Below are 14,034 nucleotides of genomic sequence, written 5' to 3'. Positions count from 1 at the left end.
GCGTGCCGGAAGTGGCACACAGAATCATTTCTGCTGGCACGTGAGCCGTCATCTGGAACAGTTCTACTGCGCATGCGTGCATGCCTCCCACCAGCCAGCTGATTGTCGGATATCTAGCACGCATGCGCGGGGGTTGGGGTATGCATGGGAGACGCATGAGCATGCGCAGGGGGTGGGGCGCACGTGGGGGTCACGTGCATGCAAAGACGCACGGTGCACAGGGGTCACGCGCACATGCGCAGAGGTGCGTGGTGCATACAGGGGGGTTTACACATGCATGTGCAGGGGAGTCACATGCGCATTACATTATGGGTGCAGGCATGCGCACACGTGCGTGCACACACTTTCGGCACGCAACAACAAAAAGGTTAGCCATCACTGGCCTAGTGCAATGATGGAGAACCTCTTGGCTTCAGGGTTCTCAAAAATTGGGAAAATGCCTAATTTGACTAATTTGACTCTGCCTGTGTGTCATTAGCAAAACATTCCACAATGCAACAATGCAACTGTGAGATAATGATTTAAGATATATTGTTACAAGGGACACCTTTTTAAAATTTAATATAAGATAATTCTAATTAACATATTTTATAAATACCATTGCTCTTAATCATAAAATCTCTGTACTGCAAATGTAGAATTATAGAATCATTGAGTTGGAAGGGACCTTAAAGCTGTTTTTCTAGTCCAGCTCCTGGCCAGTGAATGAATCCTCACACCATCCTCGACAAATGGCTGTCTAACCTCTTCCCGGAATGGAACACCCCTGATTTCAAGGGGCAAGCTGCTCCATTGCTTAATAGCTTTCACTGACAGTTGTCTGAAGTGGAATAATATTACAATTGTACCAATCTTGGATAAAGATGTAATGATAGGGAAGTAACTTCCCCCCTCAATCCACCACATGCACACGTACATACAGTGAAGTTAATTTGCTCTGTCATTAAAAGTGGCATGGCCATCTAACCATCACTGCTTTTATTTCTGAAATACGTATGTGGTTACTTAAACCAGTGGTCCCCAATCTCTTTCACACCAGGGACTGGTTTTTGGAAAAGACCGTTTTACCACGGACCAAGAAGGGTGGAGGAGGGTGTATTGTGTGCTACCTAGATCCTGCGCATTTACAGATGAAGCTTCACTTGCTTCCATATCCTGGTTCCACAGCCTGGGGATCTGAGCCCCTAACTTAAAACAACCAGTAGGAAGAGCAAGCATGTATGTCTTAATTCAAACACATAATTGCAGATTAAGTTAATACTTTTACTGCACATATGTAAGACAGAGTTCACACATAAAATGTTTTCAGGATTAGGGTCTCCAAAAGACCTGGAATTTTATACAAGGAAATCCCCTTACCCATCCTCTGATCACAGCTGTTCTTGGATGCCCAACAAAGTCTCAAACTCTGATAGTTGGTATCTTCATCACAAACGAGATTTCTACTCAAACAAAAATCAATGACTGTACAATAAAAGCAAAAGATAAAAATAAGTGGAAAATATATTAGAACATTCTGAAGTACTTTAAAGAGAAATTACATTCAATTCCATCTTGTGGGAACAAAACTTTTTTATGCAACCTGAGGTAACATAGTTCATGGTTCTCCCAACTCAGTTAAATGAAGGAGTGGAATCCTGAAATAACAGCATGGGATTATGAAGTAGCTATGGGGATAGGACAAATACTACCCTATTGTAGAATCTTTTCCTGCTAGAGTTACATTGCTTTTCCAGAAGCAGATAAATTAAGATAATGGTTTTAATTATATTACAATGTTATCTGAAATCCCTGGTGGCTTTCTGTAATTTAACTCAGGAGTATCTCTTGAATTGAGCAAGACTGTTTTTTAACTTTAATTAGAAGATTCCTTCCAATGACTTCTCTCCATTTAATACCTTTCCAAGTTTTATTTTTAGAAAGCAAAACCAATAATGAAAATGCACATAAAGGAAGCAGAAACCAAATGAGATACAAGTTAATGTTCTCACTATCCTGTTCCTGGGATTACAGAGGAAAAAGGTAGAAGAAACTATCTCATAAAGAAGATATAACATTGCCAGAGATACAATAGCTTTTTATTTCCACTCAATATTATCCTACAACTACAATATACTTTAAGTGAACAAAATAAAAGAGTAAAAGCACTACTCTGCCAGTAAGTGCAGAATATACATTGAATCTCCTGCTCAATATATATTCAAGGAAGGAAGGAAGGAAGGAAGGGAGGGAGGGAGGGGAGGGAGGAAGGAAGGAAGGAAGGAAGGGAGGGAGAATGAACTAGGTTTGGCAATAACCACTGAACTTTTACTTTGTCAAGTGAATATCAAAGAAATTGATGAGATTAACTACTCAGATATGTTACTGATTTCTAAGGCATATAGAATGCTATGTTTCTTTAACCTTAACTTCCTGAGTACAATTTCCTGATGCAAGAGTAAGGAATAACATCCCATGAAACTATTACTATTACCTGATTAAATGTCACTATTTCTGCACTGTTACATTAAGCATTCCTATTACTATGCAACATGTCGATTCTTTTTTTATCAGTGTGATCCTGTGTGGGCAGGGTTTAACTCACTATTTCAAAACTGAGTTCTCTTTATACAGCCATTATGATATGTTTTTATGGATGTGTGAAATTTTTTGTCTGTATAGTTTCTTTTATTTTTGTATTTTATATTTATTTTTAAATTATATCATTTTGCATTTTATTGTTTTCTCTCTTTTGCATATTATGGTAATCTAATAAAAATACCTAAAAATGCAAAATGTTAGAATATTTCATTTGCTGTAATTGGTCATTTTCTATTTTAAAAGTTTCAATTTCTAGCTCAATGTACTATTTATTATTTTTATGCGAGTTGAGTGTGGAAAACTCATCAAACCAAATTGGTTTTGAGTAAGACTGCCTGTAGCTGCTATGGGCTGAAAATGGTACATGAAAGTTTGCAACTGTTCTATATAGCCTTACCCTTTGCCTGCATGCAATAACTACCCCACATCTCTTCGCCTCTCTATAATTTCTACCCTTTCTTATCTCTGTGGTGTTTGCCAAAGATAAACATAAAAATTGAACGGGATAGATCAGAATAACTGAGTTGGAAAGGACCTTGGAGATCTTCTACTCCAACTCCCTGCCCAAGCAGGAAACCCATACCATTCCAGACAAATTGTTGTCCAATCTCTTCTTAAATGGAGCACTCACAACTTCTGAAAGCAAGCCATTCCACTAGTTAACTGTTCTAACTGTCAGGAAATTTCTTCTTAGTTCTATGTTTCTTCTCTCCTTCATTAGCTTCCATCCATTGTTTCTTATCTTGCCTTCTGGTGCTTTGGAAAATCGGTTGACCCCTCTTCTTTGTGGCAACCCCTCAGATATTGGAACACTGCTATCATGTCTACCCTAGTCTTTCTTTTCACTAGACTAAACAAACCCAATTCCTGCATTGCCTTTGATGTTTCAAAAAACAAATGAATCAAAACAAATTAAAATGCTATATTTAATTTAATTCAAAGAGTGATCATAAACAAATATCATTTAATAATTAGTAGTACTAATGACATTTTTCATCTTTTTTTGCACAAGTACAAGTTGACATAACAGAATTTGATTTTTGCACAGAACAGAAATTTTCTGAAAAGCAGCTGAGGGAGAAAGGTTGTAATAAAGTTGTAGTAACTGTGCCCTTCACTTTACAGAAACAGCATTTTTAAAAGTTATTTCTAAACAAAGATTTTTAAAGATTCTAATCACTCTTGAAGCCAGATTACAAAATAAAAGAACAAAATATGCACAAACTTTGTTTCTATAACATAAGAAACATACCTACCATATTTGACATCTGGTACTGTTACAGAGCTCTGTGCTATGTTTGTAGACAGAAGGATCTACAAGGAGGTTTTAAAATAAGATTTAAGACATTTTAAAATCTAAATGTTGACCTCATTTACAATAATCTCATGCAATTACAGACAGTGATGTATGTTCTTCTATTATATTATTTACGTGTTTATTAAATTTATATGCTGCCCATCTCACTGAGCAGTGACGCTCGGCGACTTACAAAATGTAATTATACATTCTGCTTCTCCAAATCTAAATGGAACCCAAATAAAAATAAAAACTCATTTTTTCTTTAAAATATCCAACAAAACTATTGTATTTAAAATGTAAAAATATTGATATTTTGCACTCGGGGGATCAGGAATAAAATGTCAAATTTTAATGAATTTCATTCATCGTCTGCCATCCATCCATCCATCAATCCACCTCTTCCTTTTCTTCAGCAATATTTTACTATAAGCATTTTTTTATTCAGCTAATGATGCCTATTCATCCCACCCTCCACCTTCAAAATAAGAAATCACAGTACTAACTCCCTAATTAAAAACTCACTTTTCGATAACCAGGAACTGGCGCCAAAAACACATTATTCTGTTCTTCTAATGTGACACTGGAGTGGAGTGGATATACTTGTAACCTAAAAAAGTCATTTGAGAAACTGTACAAAGGAACATGTAGAAAGATGTACATTTTCCCCGGGTTGGGTTCAAAACAACATATTTGAAATTGTCAACAAATTCCTTAGAAATATATACTGGAAATAAAACAGTACTTCAACCACTCTTGTTTCCTATGTTTCAGTGATCTTTATAGATGATTTATGACTTAACCTGTTACGTGAGAACATAGCAAATTGTAGTTATTTTTTAAAACATTGTTAAAACTGATGGCATCTCAATGTATTAACACAGTCAATAAATGTGCTACTGTTTAATTCCATCTAAAAAGGACAAAAAATGTAATCATCTAGCGGAAAGAAAAAGGCATTGAGCCATGCAGCCAAAGAGAAACCAGCTCATTCTGGCACTTCAATCCATCACTCTGAAAATTCCTTCCCCTCCTATTTTACTCTGTATGCTTAAGGGGCTGTGCAAAAGAAGAAAAACAAATGGAGAACCCCACAAAAAGCTTTCAGCTACAGAAATGGAGAAAAACAAAAAGCAGAAAAGGCAGGCAGGGAGTGGACAGGAAATTCGTAACTCCGAACCACAAACTGAAGTTGTCTGCAAATAACTAGTTGTGAGTTGCATGAATGGGGGAGTGTGAATGAGGTTGTACACCCAAGGATCATATAATACCCAGTCCTTTAATATTTCAAAGTCCATTCATCAGGGCTTTGGCCCACACCCGATGCTTTAACAGTGCTTCTAATCAATAATCTTTAAAAGAATATGCTCCTTGACATATCAAAGTCCATTATGCTTCCATTTCTTGCATCTCAACTCATCTAGCAATGAGATGAATTAACATACCAACAGCACACTATTCCTCTCATGCTATTTGCATACCTCAAAATCCTCCTCCTTTTTAAAAACCTCCATACACTTGCAGGTATATTCTGTGCTACCACGTCAAACTCTGTCTTCATCAGTTACTTCAGCCTTACCCCATTCATAGTGCATTGTCACAGAAACGGCACTCAGCAAGACCTGTGTGACTTTATAGAATGTCTGGCACAGAAAATAATTGGTCTTACCTCCTGTGAACCATGTTTGTGAGAAGCTCAAGCAAATAAGTTATTTCCGCCAAACCTGACGAGTAAAAAAATAAAAGGTAATGATGCTTGTTTCCTCTAAATGAAAAAAATAATGTAAAATTATTAAAATTTAGAAGTTTCTTCAGTTGAAATAGCTACCTTAGCATCTTTGATTCCAGCTTAGATGATGGGTTAATGTTCTCATTTTTAGTCATCATACTTATTAGGTGTGTAATTAGTTAATTAATAAGTAATTATGCTAGCTTATTATATCAAAGGTCAAAAACAAGCAAAAGAGTTAGCTGAAATTGTTGTCTGAACACAGCTAATTGTAATTAATTTAGTAAAGTAGGTTAAATATGTGAACCAAGTTAAAATGTGGCATTTCATCCTCCAGTTTACCATTAAGCCTGGTAGTAAACATATCACAAACTGATTTTTCTCAAAGCCATAGTCCCTAAAAGAAGGCAGTCGGGCTTCATTGACCAAGTACTGATCAAAAACAGGTAATTTCCCTAAATCTGGCCAATCCACAAGCTTTATAGTACCTGTCAAAGGCAAGGACTTTCCCCCCCAAAATGCACTTAATCTATCATATTGTAAATCATCAGGCTAGGCTCCTAATCTAAGGAAAGTCTCCTCAATTCAGCCATAAGTGTCCCCAAGATGGAGCACATGGCGTGCAAAATGTTCCCACCACCTTCAATCACTGGCATCTCCCATGTGTTTTCCTTTAAAAATATTCACCTAATAATGGTGGGCCTAGCTTGTTCAGACTGGTGGGTGCCCTCACCAATGGCCATCTGAAGATGTAGTAGCCACATTCATTTTCATTGACTAAGAAAACTTTCATGGACTATTTGGGTCATACTTGGAAGTAAAGATATTATTTTATCTCATGCCAGCTTTCCATCTTTTTAATTGAGAAGTTTTAAAATGCAAAAATCAAGCAGGACAGGAACGCTAACAGATTTTTAGAATGTACTTAGTTCACAGTAGAGATCACAAATGGAGCAGGATACCGGGGAAATTTATGTTTAAGTCTTTGTAGGTTGCTTAAGTCACTGCCAAGTTACTTTAGATAACTGGTTTAGAATAAGAAATACTCCTATTTGCCGTAACACTTATTTCAAAGTCCTCATCAGTCAACTCATGCCTTGGTCACCTCATGACTTGACTATTGCAATGTCTTTCACAGAGGGTTGCCCCTGAAAACTATCAGGAGCTTCAACTGACCCAGAATATAGAACCACCCACAGTGATGGGAATGCCTCAGTATGTCCATGTAATACCTCTGCTTCATGAACCAGTTGCCAATTTGCTTCCAGGTGTAATTCATGGTGCTGGTCTCTACCTATAAAGTCCTACATGGTATAGTGCCTGATTATTTGAGGGACCATAGTGCCGCGTCGATCCCATTTGGCAGGATTGGCACATTCCAGATTCCTTCACTTAAAGAATGCCATATAACAGGAATCTAGAAAGGCAGCTTCTTTGTAGCAGCGCCTACCCTCTGGAATGTGGGTAGATTTAAATAGCCCTCACCCTATTAATGGCTCTGAAAGACCCTGAAGATCTGGTTCTTAGGCTAAGCTTTTGACAAGTTTGATTGAAGCCCCCTTTTCTTCGTTTTCTTTATTCTCATCTGGATTTGCTGTAACTGACATCTTTATTCCTTTTTGTTTTCTTTCCCTTTTTTTAAATGATTAAACAATTTGTTGATTGCCCAGAGACTCTGGGAGTCAGGTAACATAATATGCAAAAGAAAAGGTTGATATTTTTCCCCCAGTTAAAAAACCAGTGCTCACATATTAAAAAAATAACAAAAAATAAAACTCACCTGGTAAAAATACTAGCACACTGCCACGGTCTGACACAAACTCCAAATTGCGATCCCTAATATTAGAAACACAGTTTTTGTCTTAGTTTACATCAAAGCAAATATTATTTCCTCCGAAGACCATTGGAGGACCATATATGCTTAAAGACTGACTAGCGCACTTTTTCTAGCACATTTCCAACCCAAGCAGTCTTTTAATATGTGGACATCTATTCCCAGAAATCCCAAGCCAGACTACTGAGAATTCTGGGAACTGAATTCTGGAAATCGCCATGATTAGGAAAGATGAGTTAACTGGGTAAACAGATCTAACTATTCACAAAGACTTACTTAAAGGTAGGCTTGTAGTAAATATATACAGACAGGGGAAGCTAAAAGCTAATTATTCACTTATGCAATATTTAATTTGAAATAAACTGGAGTTATGTAACAAGCTTTTGCAATATGAGCCTTTCCCGTGGGAAAGGGGAAGCTTTCCTAGGTGAAGGGCCTAAAGTAATATTATTGGATTCTTAGTGTATTCTAACTTTGTTTTACTGTGGAATCCTTGGTGCTCAGTTTCATTATTAATAATTATTTTTGCTTATTATAACAGAGCAAAGTTCAAAATCAAGCAAAAGAGATGGCTGGGTTTGTTGCCTGAACACAGCTAATTGTAATTAATTTAGCAAACTAGGTTAAAGATGTGATCTAAGTTACAATGATGTTTGCATTTCAATCAGTATCTTAGAATTTAGCACAACTTAAAATGCCGTTAGTTTCCCTTAAATAGTGGTTGAATTTGTCTATGTATTGAGAGATTAAGGAATTTTAATGTATTTTGACTGCCAGTTGATGTTCATGGATACATTCTGTCAATCTGCTCCATTTGTCCTACATAGTGACTGTTATTCCCTTTACATTACATGTTGTAGAGCAGTGATCCCCAGCCTTTTTTATGCCGCGGCCCGGTACCGGCATCAGCTGGGCGCCGCGGCCCGGTACCGGCATCAGCTGGGCGCCGCCATCTTTTTTTGATGAAAAAGTGCTTCCGGTGACCTCACCGGAAGCACTTTTTCATCAAAAAAGATGGCGGCGCCCAGCAACCAGCGGCCCGGTAGGACTTGTTCCGCGGACCGGTACCGGTCCCCGGACCGGTGGTTGGGGACCCCTGTTGTAGAGAACTTCTGCTTTCTGTTGTTGTTTGGTTATTGAGGCTTCGATTTTGTTTAAGATGCTTTGGAAGGATTTTGTTGATATGTGTGCAACGGTGATGCTCAAAGGTTGAAATAGTCTGGATTGTATCATATGTTTTTGCTGTTTGCGAGAGTTATCCTTTTCATAATTTATGATATGTCATATAATTGGGAATTTTTAATGAGGTTGTATTTATATCTGTTATATTGCAAAACACTGTATAGCTAATGTGCTTCTTTGTGGTACCACTAAAAATGGAATCACCAGGATGATGTACATGGGAAGGGGAGGACAACATTTTAATTCCTTTTTGGTACCTTTAACATTAGGAATAGGAATAGGAAAGAAAAGCTAGCTTGCTCAAGTGATTGGGGTAGATTTGAAGTTGGGAAACCATGAGTTCTAGTTTTGCTGGAGGCATGGAAGATGGATGGGCAAGCTAACTTAATTATTTTCTCTCAGCTCTAGGAAGAAGGCACTGGCAAGCCACTTTCAAAAAATATTGCACAAACACTTGCAACTTGCCCCTGGAGTTACCAGAGGTCAGAGCCGACTAAGGGAAACTATGAAAGACCATCTATTGAATTACCATTTCCATTTTTAAAAATCTTCCCAACTCTTCTTATCCTCCCAAAATAGCCTGAATCATCCTGAAAAATTCAAGATCAAAATGCCCCAAATTTGGAAGGCTATTTTTCTACCTTATATACATGTACATGTACGTGTCTGTGTACACACACATACACGCATGTATTTATTTATTTATGATGGCCCATGAGATAGTTTTGTTCTGCAAACTGCATTCTAAACTCATCTTTAAAAAGAACTCACACCTGCCACTGAAAATCAGCCACTTTCCTAATGAATTTTATGTGCCACATCCTGAGAAAGAGTGGCATATGAAAAGTCAGAAACAGTTTATGAATTGTTCACCTTTAAATTCTTGTAAAGCTATTTTAGACCCTTGATAGGCAACCCAGGGTACACAATGGAAAGAATGTGATGATCCCAGTTGAAAACTAAATTTGATTAAATTTAAATTTAATTTGATAAATTAAAAGTATTCAGTGTGATTTTATCCTTCATATATTTTTCTCTACTGTCACTTCAAAAAGTACAAGTCAGAGCAACTTTTGGATGGGAGCTTCAGGTTTTCAGCAGTTAAGTCTACCTGTTTTAGGTCATAATATTTTATATATAATACACATAGTTATGCACTGAATATAACAATTAAGATCAACAAAATAGCACTGTGGTTTTAGACAAACTCTAGATTGAAAAACAAATGGAAACCTTTAATTTGTGCAAGTGTGCTTTACGAATTATACATCTTTACGATATTCGGCTAAATGTATACATGCTTTCCCCTAACACTGACATAGATGCTTGCCATAGTTAACATAAATCCAATCCTATAGCACTGTATTCTCATTTAAAACTTGGATGACTCTGAAGTCGATTCCAAAGACAATCTACTATACCTTAAGAACAAAATGCTATATATTGCATACTTGGATTTTTTTCTTCCCTTCTACTTTCCCAACATGCCCTCTTCCTACTCCAATTTGTTTTTAATCGTTTTTTCCTCCTAGGCAATTAAGGTATCTTGTCTTGCTCCCAAAAATTAATACAGAGATTCATCCACTCACTGTTTCAAAGAAATAACTATGTGGAGCCTAGAGACATTTGTGCAAATGAAGATGAAATCAGAAGCTGGTATTTTGCTTTACAGCATGTCAACATCTCATTTAACATTTTCGTAAATTAAAATGATTTTTAAAAATAAAAGCAGGCAGTGTGGGGAGTCATCCATAAGCACATTTGATTGCCTATCCCTGCCTGAGGAATAGAAGAACTCTTTTATAAACTCAGATTATTTTTACATCTAAATGAGCATTTTCTGTAATGGCTTGCCATGTTGTATTTCATAATACTCAACCTGATGTTAACGGGAGGAACCACAGGCTTCCAAACAAGCAACATTCTTCATACATATTAGGTATTATTTTATCTATTACCTTCCTCTTAAAACAAGTGATTGATGGCTCCTTCAAAATTGGTCAAATTTGCACTTTTTAGGGAGTTTTACATGGTAATCCCCTGCAGTTACCCGAATAGCAAGCTAATAAATTAACTGTACTTTGAGTCTTCTTTTAATAAAATTCCAAACTCCTTCCTGTGGATTTTATTGGACTTGTATCCTATTGCATCATGTAACTCTCACCATCAAATTAATACTACTGAACAATATATTTCTTGTTAGAACTTATTTCTTGAGTTTCTCAAACTGAATCTTTGTGAGCTGCATAAGAACAAAGAAAACTAGAACAAAAAAATGGCCTCATCCATGTGGAAGGCATGAACATAAAGTCCATGTGGAAGGCCTGAACATAAGATTTCCCTAAATGGACAAATGGTCTATCTTAGCATGAAGTTATTTTCTATATTACATTTAATCCAAATCTAGTTCATTTCCATATAGTTTCCTTACATGAATGAGATTCGACAAAAAAACAAGGTTTTAAGTATCGCGATTAATTGAAGGTGGATTTTATTTTGATAATTTAAAGTCAGAGACCCAACAGAGAGAAGATGGTTCAGGGAAGCCTTATGATAATTATTTGAAAAAGACCTTGTATTTTCATAATGCAGAGTAATTATCTGTTTTAAAAAATTCCATCAATTATTTTCTTGCTGCAGTGCAATATAATGAGGTTTTAAAAGTACATTGTATCAAATTTGTCTTTTTGAAAGTTATATTTGACAGTAAATCTTAGTAACACTACCAAAATCTCAGCTGTAAACAATCTAAAGTACAAAAAGGCCAGATTAAATACACTGCTCAAAAAAATAAAGGGAACACTTAAACAACAAAATGTAACTTCAAGTCAATCACACTTCTGTGAAATCAAACTGTCCACTTAGGTAGCAACACTGATTGACAAGCAATTTCACATGCTGTTGTGCAAATGGAATAGACAACAGGTGGAATGCATAGGCAAGACATCCCCAATAAAGGAGTGGTTCTGCAGGTGGTGACCACAGACCACTTCTCAGTTCCTATACTTTCTGGCTGATGGTTTGGTCACTTTTGAATGCTGGCAGTGCTTTCACTCTAGTGGTAGTATGAGACGGATTCTACAACCCACACAAGTGGCTCAGGTAGTGCAGCTCATCCAGGATGGCACATCAATGCGAGCTGTGGCAAGAAGGTTTGCTGTGTCTGTCAGCGTAATGTCCAGAGCATGGATGCCCTACCAGGAGACAGGCCAGTACATCAGGAGATGTGGAGGAGGCCGTAGGAGGGCAACAACCCAGCATCAGGACTGCTACCTCCACCTTTGTGCAAGGAGGGACAGGAGGAGCACTGCCAGAGCCCTGCAAAACTGACCTCCAGTGGGCCACAAATGTGCTCAAACGATTTGTTTGGATGGCTGTCAAGTGAAGAGATCCAGCAGAGAATCATCCCCAGAGAAAAATCATCCAGATGCCCGAAGCTCTATGGCCTCCCCAAGATACACAAAGACGGAATACCACTCAGACCGATAGTCAGCTCCATAGGCTCACCTCTACAGAATCTTGCCAAATTTCTCGCCTCCAGCCCTACACAGAATCCATCACCTCACACGTACAAAACTCCTTCCACTTCATAGAAACAATAAAGAAGCAAAACCTACAACCCAGTGACCTATTTGTGAGCTTCGATGTCATATCCCTCTTCACCCAAGTACCCATCAAAGAAGCCCTGACAGCCATCCAAAACAAATACAACCCCCCCAAACACATCTTAGATCTGACCAACCACTGCCTAACCAACACATACTTCATCCACAATGGACAAAAATACAAACAGATAGAAGGAGCACCCATGGGATCACCCCTCTCACCCGTCATCGCTAACCTATACATGGAACACTTTGAAACCAACGCTCTAGACAAATCCAAACACAAACACAAACTTTGGCTCAGATATGTAGATGACACTTTCGTAATTTGGCCACACGGGAAAGAAAAACTGGACAACTTCCTCACACATCTTAATAACCTACACCCCAAAATACAATTCACCATGGAAACAGAAACCAACTTCCCTTCCTGGATGTCCTAATTTACAAAAAATGAAATGGCTCCCTAGGACACACCATCTACCGGAAAAAACACACACACCAACCGCTACTTAAATGCACAATCCCATCACCACCCTGCACAGATCAACTCCATAGCCAAGACCCTCATCTCCAGAACCAAACACCTAGCTGACAAAGACCACCTGAGAACAGAACTACACACCCTCACTAATGTATTAATTTCCAACGGATTCCAAAGAAACACTATCACCAATCTAATCCGAAAAGAGATACCCCCAAAAATCCAAGACACAGAACAAGACAACAGTATCGCACTCCTCCCCTACATCAAAGGCACCACAGACAAAATCAGCAAAATTCTCCACAAACACAATATCAGGACAGCTTTTGGCACTGACCAAAAGATAGCCAACATCCTAAGAAACCCCAAAGACAAGATCCAGCTAGAAAACCAAGGAGTTTATGAAATACCATGCAACAATTGCCCAGCCACATACATTGGACAAACCAACAGGAGAATAAATGCATGCATTGCAGAACACAAAAACGCAGTCAGAAGAGAAGAAAATACTTCCCCCCTCTTCCAGCACCTTAAAGCCACAGGACATGAAATTAATTTCGAAGGAACCAAATTAATATCCAACACTGAACACTCCAGCAAGAGAATAATCAGGGAAGCCATCGAGATAGAGAAACACCCCCATAACATGAATAGATGGGACGATATCTCCCGCCTACCAGACATCTGGAAACTAGCCCTCACCAACAAACGAGTCCCAGCCACGAAAACCAACACCAGACCCAAAAAAACACGGGACACCACCGCCAATCCCCCTCATCAGACCCAGGCCCAAGCCCATCCTATAAACGAAAGACAACCACCATCCAGAAAACAGACCACGGCTGCTTCGCCAGCTGTCGCACCCCCAACCCCAAAACCAAACAAGCTGACACACGCCAAGAACACAGACCCAGACCCCAAACTCGAAGCCAGACTAAAACCCAGAATGCTACATCACAGCCACCCGCTCAGGACATCACATCAGAAAACTCAGGAAATTACACCATAAGAACTCAAGAAGTTGCAACACAGCAAATGACCCAGGATATCACAGTACAAGACCAAGGATACCACAGCAATAAATCTCACAAGGTCATCACACAACCCATTACCCAAGCCGTTACTACACAGGAGGCTAATGGAAAAGAGATCAAAACACAAACGACCCAGGAGATTACAACGCAGGACCCAGGATACCACAACAAAAGAACTCGCAAGCCCATCACACAACCCATTACCCAAGCCGTTAAAACATGAGAGGCTAATGGAAAAAAAGATCACTACAAAACAAACTACCCAGGAGATTACAGAACAAGATCCAGG

At 38.3% G+C, this 14,034-nt stretch overlaps 1 protein-coding gene across 1 annotated transcript in view; it reads right to left on the bottom strand.

Annotated features, from left to right (window-relative positions):
* TDRD9 (tudor domain containing 9) overlaps positions 1–14,034 on the bottom strand; it is a 112,097-nt gene that overhangs the window by 35,992 nt on the left and 62,071 nt on the right. Inside the window, exons 9-13 of the mRNA XM_087952239.1 lie at positions 7,387–7,442; positions 5,547–5,601; positions 4,403–4,487; positions 3,837–3,894; positions 1,360–1,464 (exon numbers count right to left, since the gene is read on the bottom strand). Of these exons, the coding sequence (XP_087808365.1) occupies positions 1,360–1,464; positions 3,837–3,894; positions 4,403–4,487; positions 5,547–5,601; positions 7,387–7,442 (359 nt within the window). The remainder of the gene's footprint in view (positions 1–1,359; positions 1,465–3,836; positions 3,895–4,402; positions 4,488–5,546; positions 5,602–7,386; positions 7,443–14,034) is intronic.

This window comes from Notechis scutatus, chromosome 1 (assembly GCF_049901735.1).
Source record: "Notechis scutatus isolate UNSWTSFEM ecotype Mainland chromosome 1, rNotScu1.2, whole genome shotgun sequence".
Classification (NCBI taxonomy): domain Eukaryota; kingdom Metazoa; phylum Chordata; class Lepidosauria; order Squamata; family Elapidae; genus Notechis; species Notechis scutatus.
Note: the sequence above shows the minus strand (reverse complement) of the source record. Positions and strands in the feature narration are given on the sequence as shown.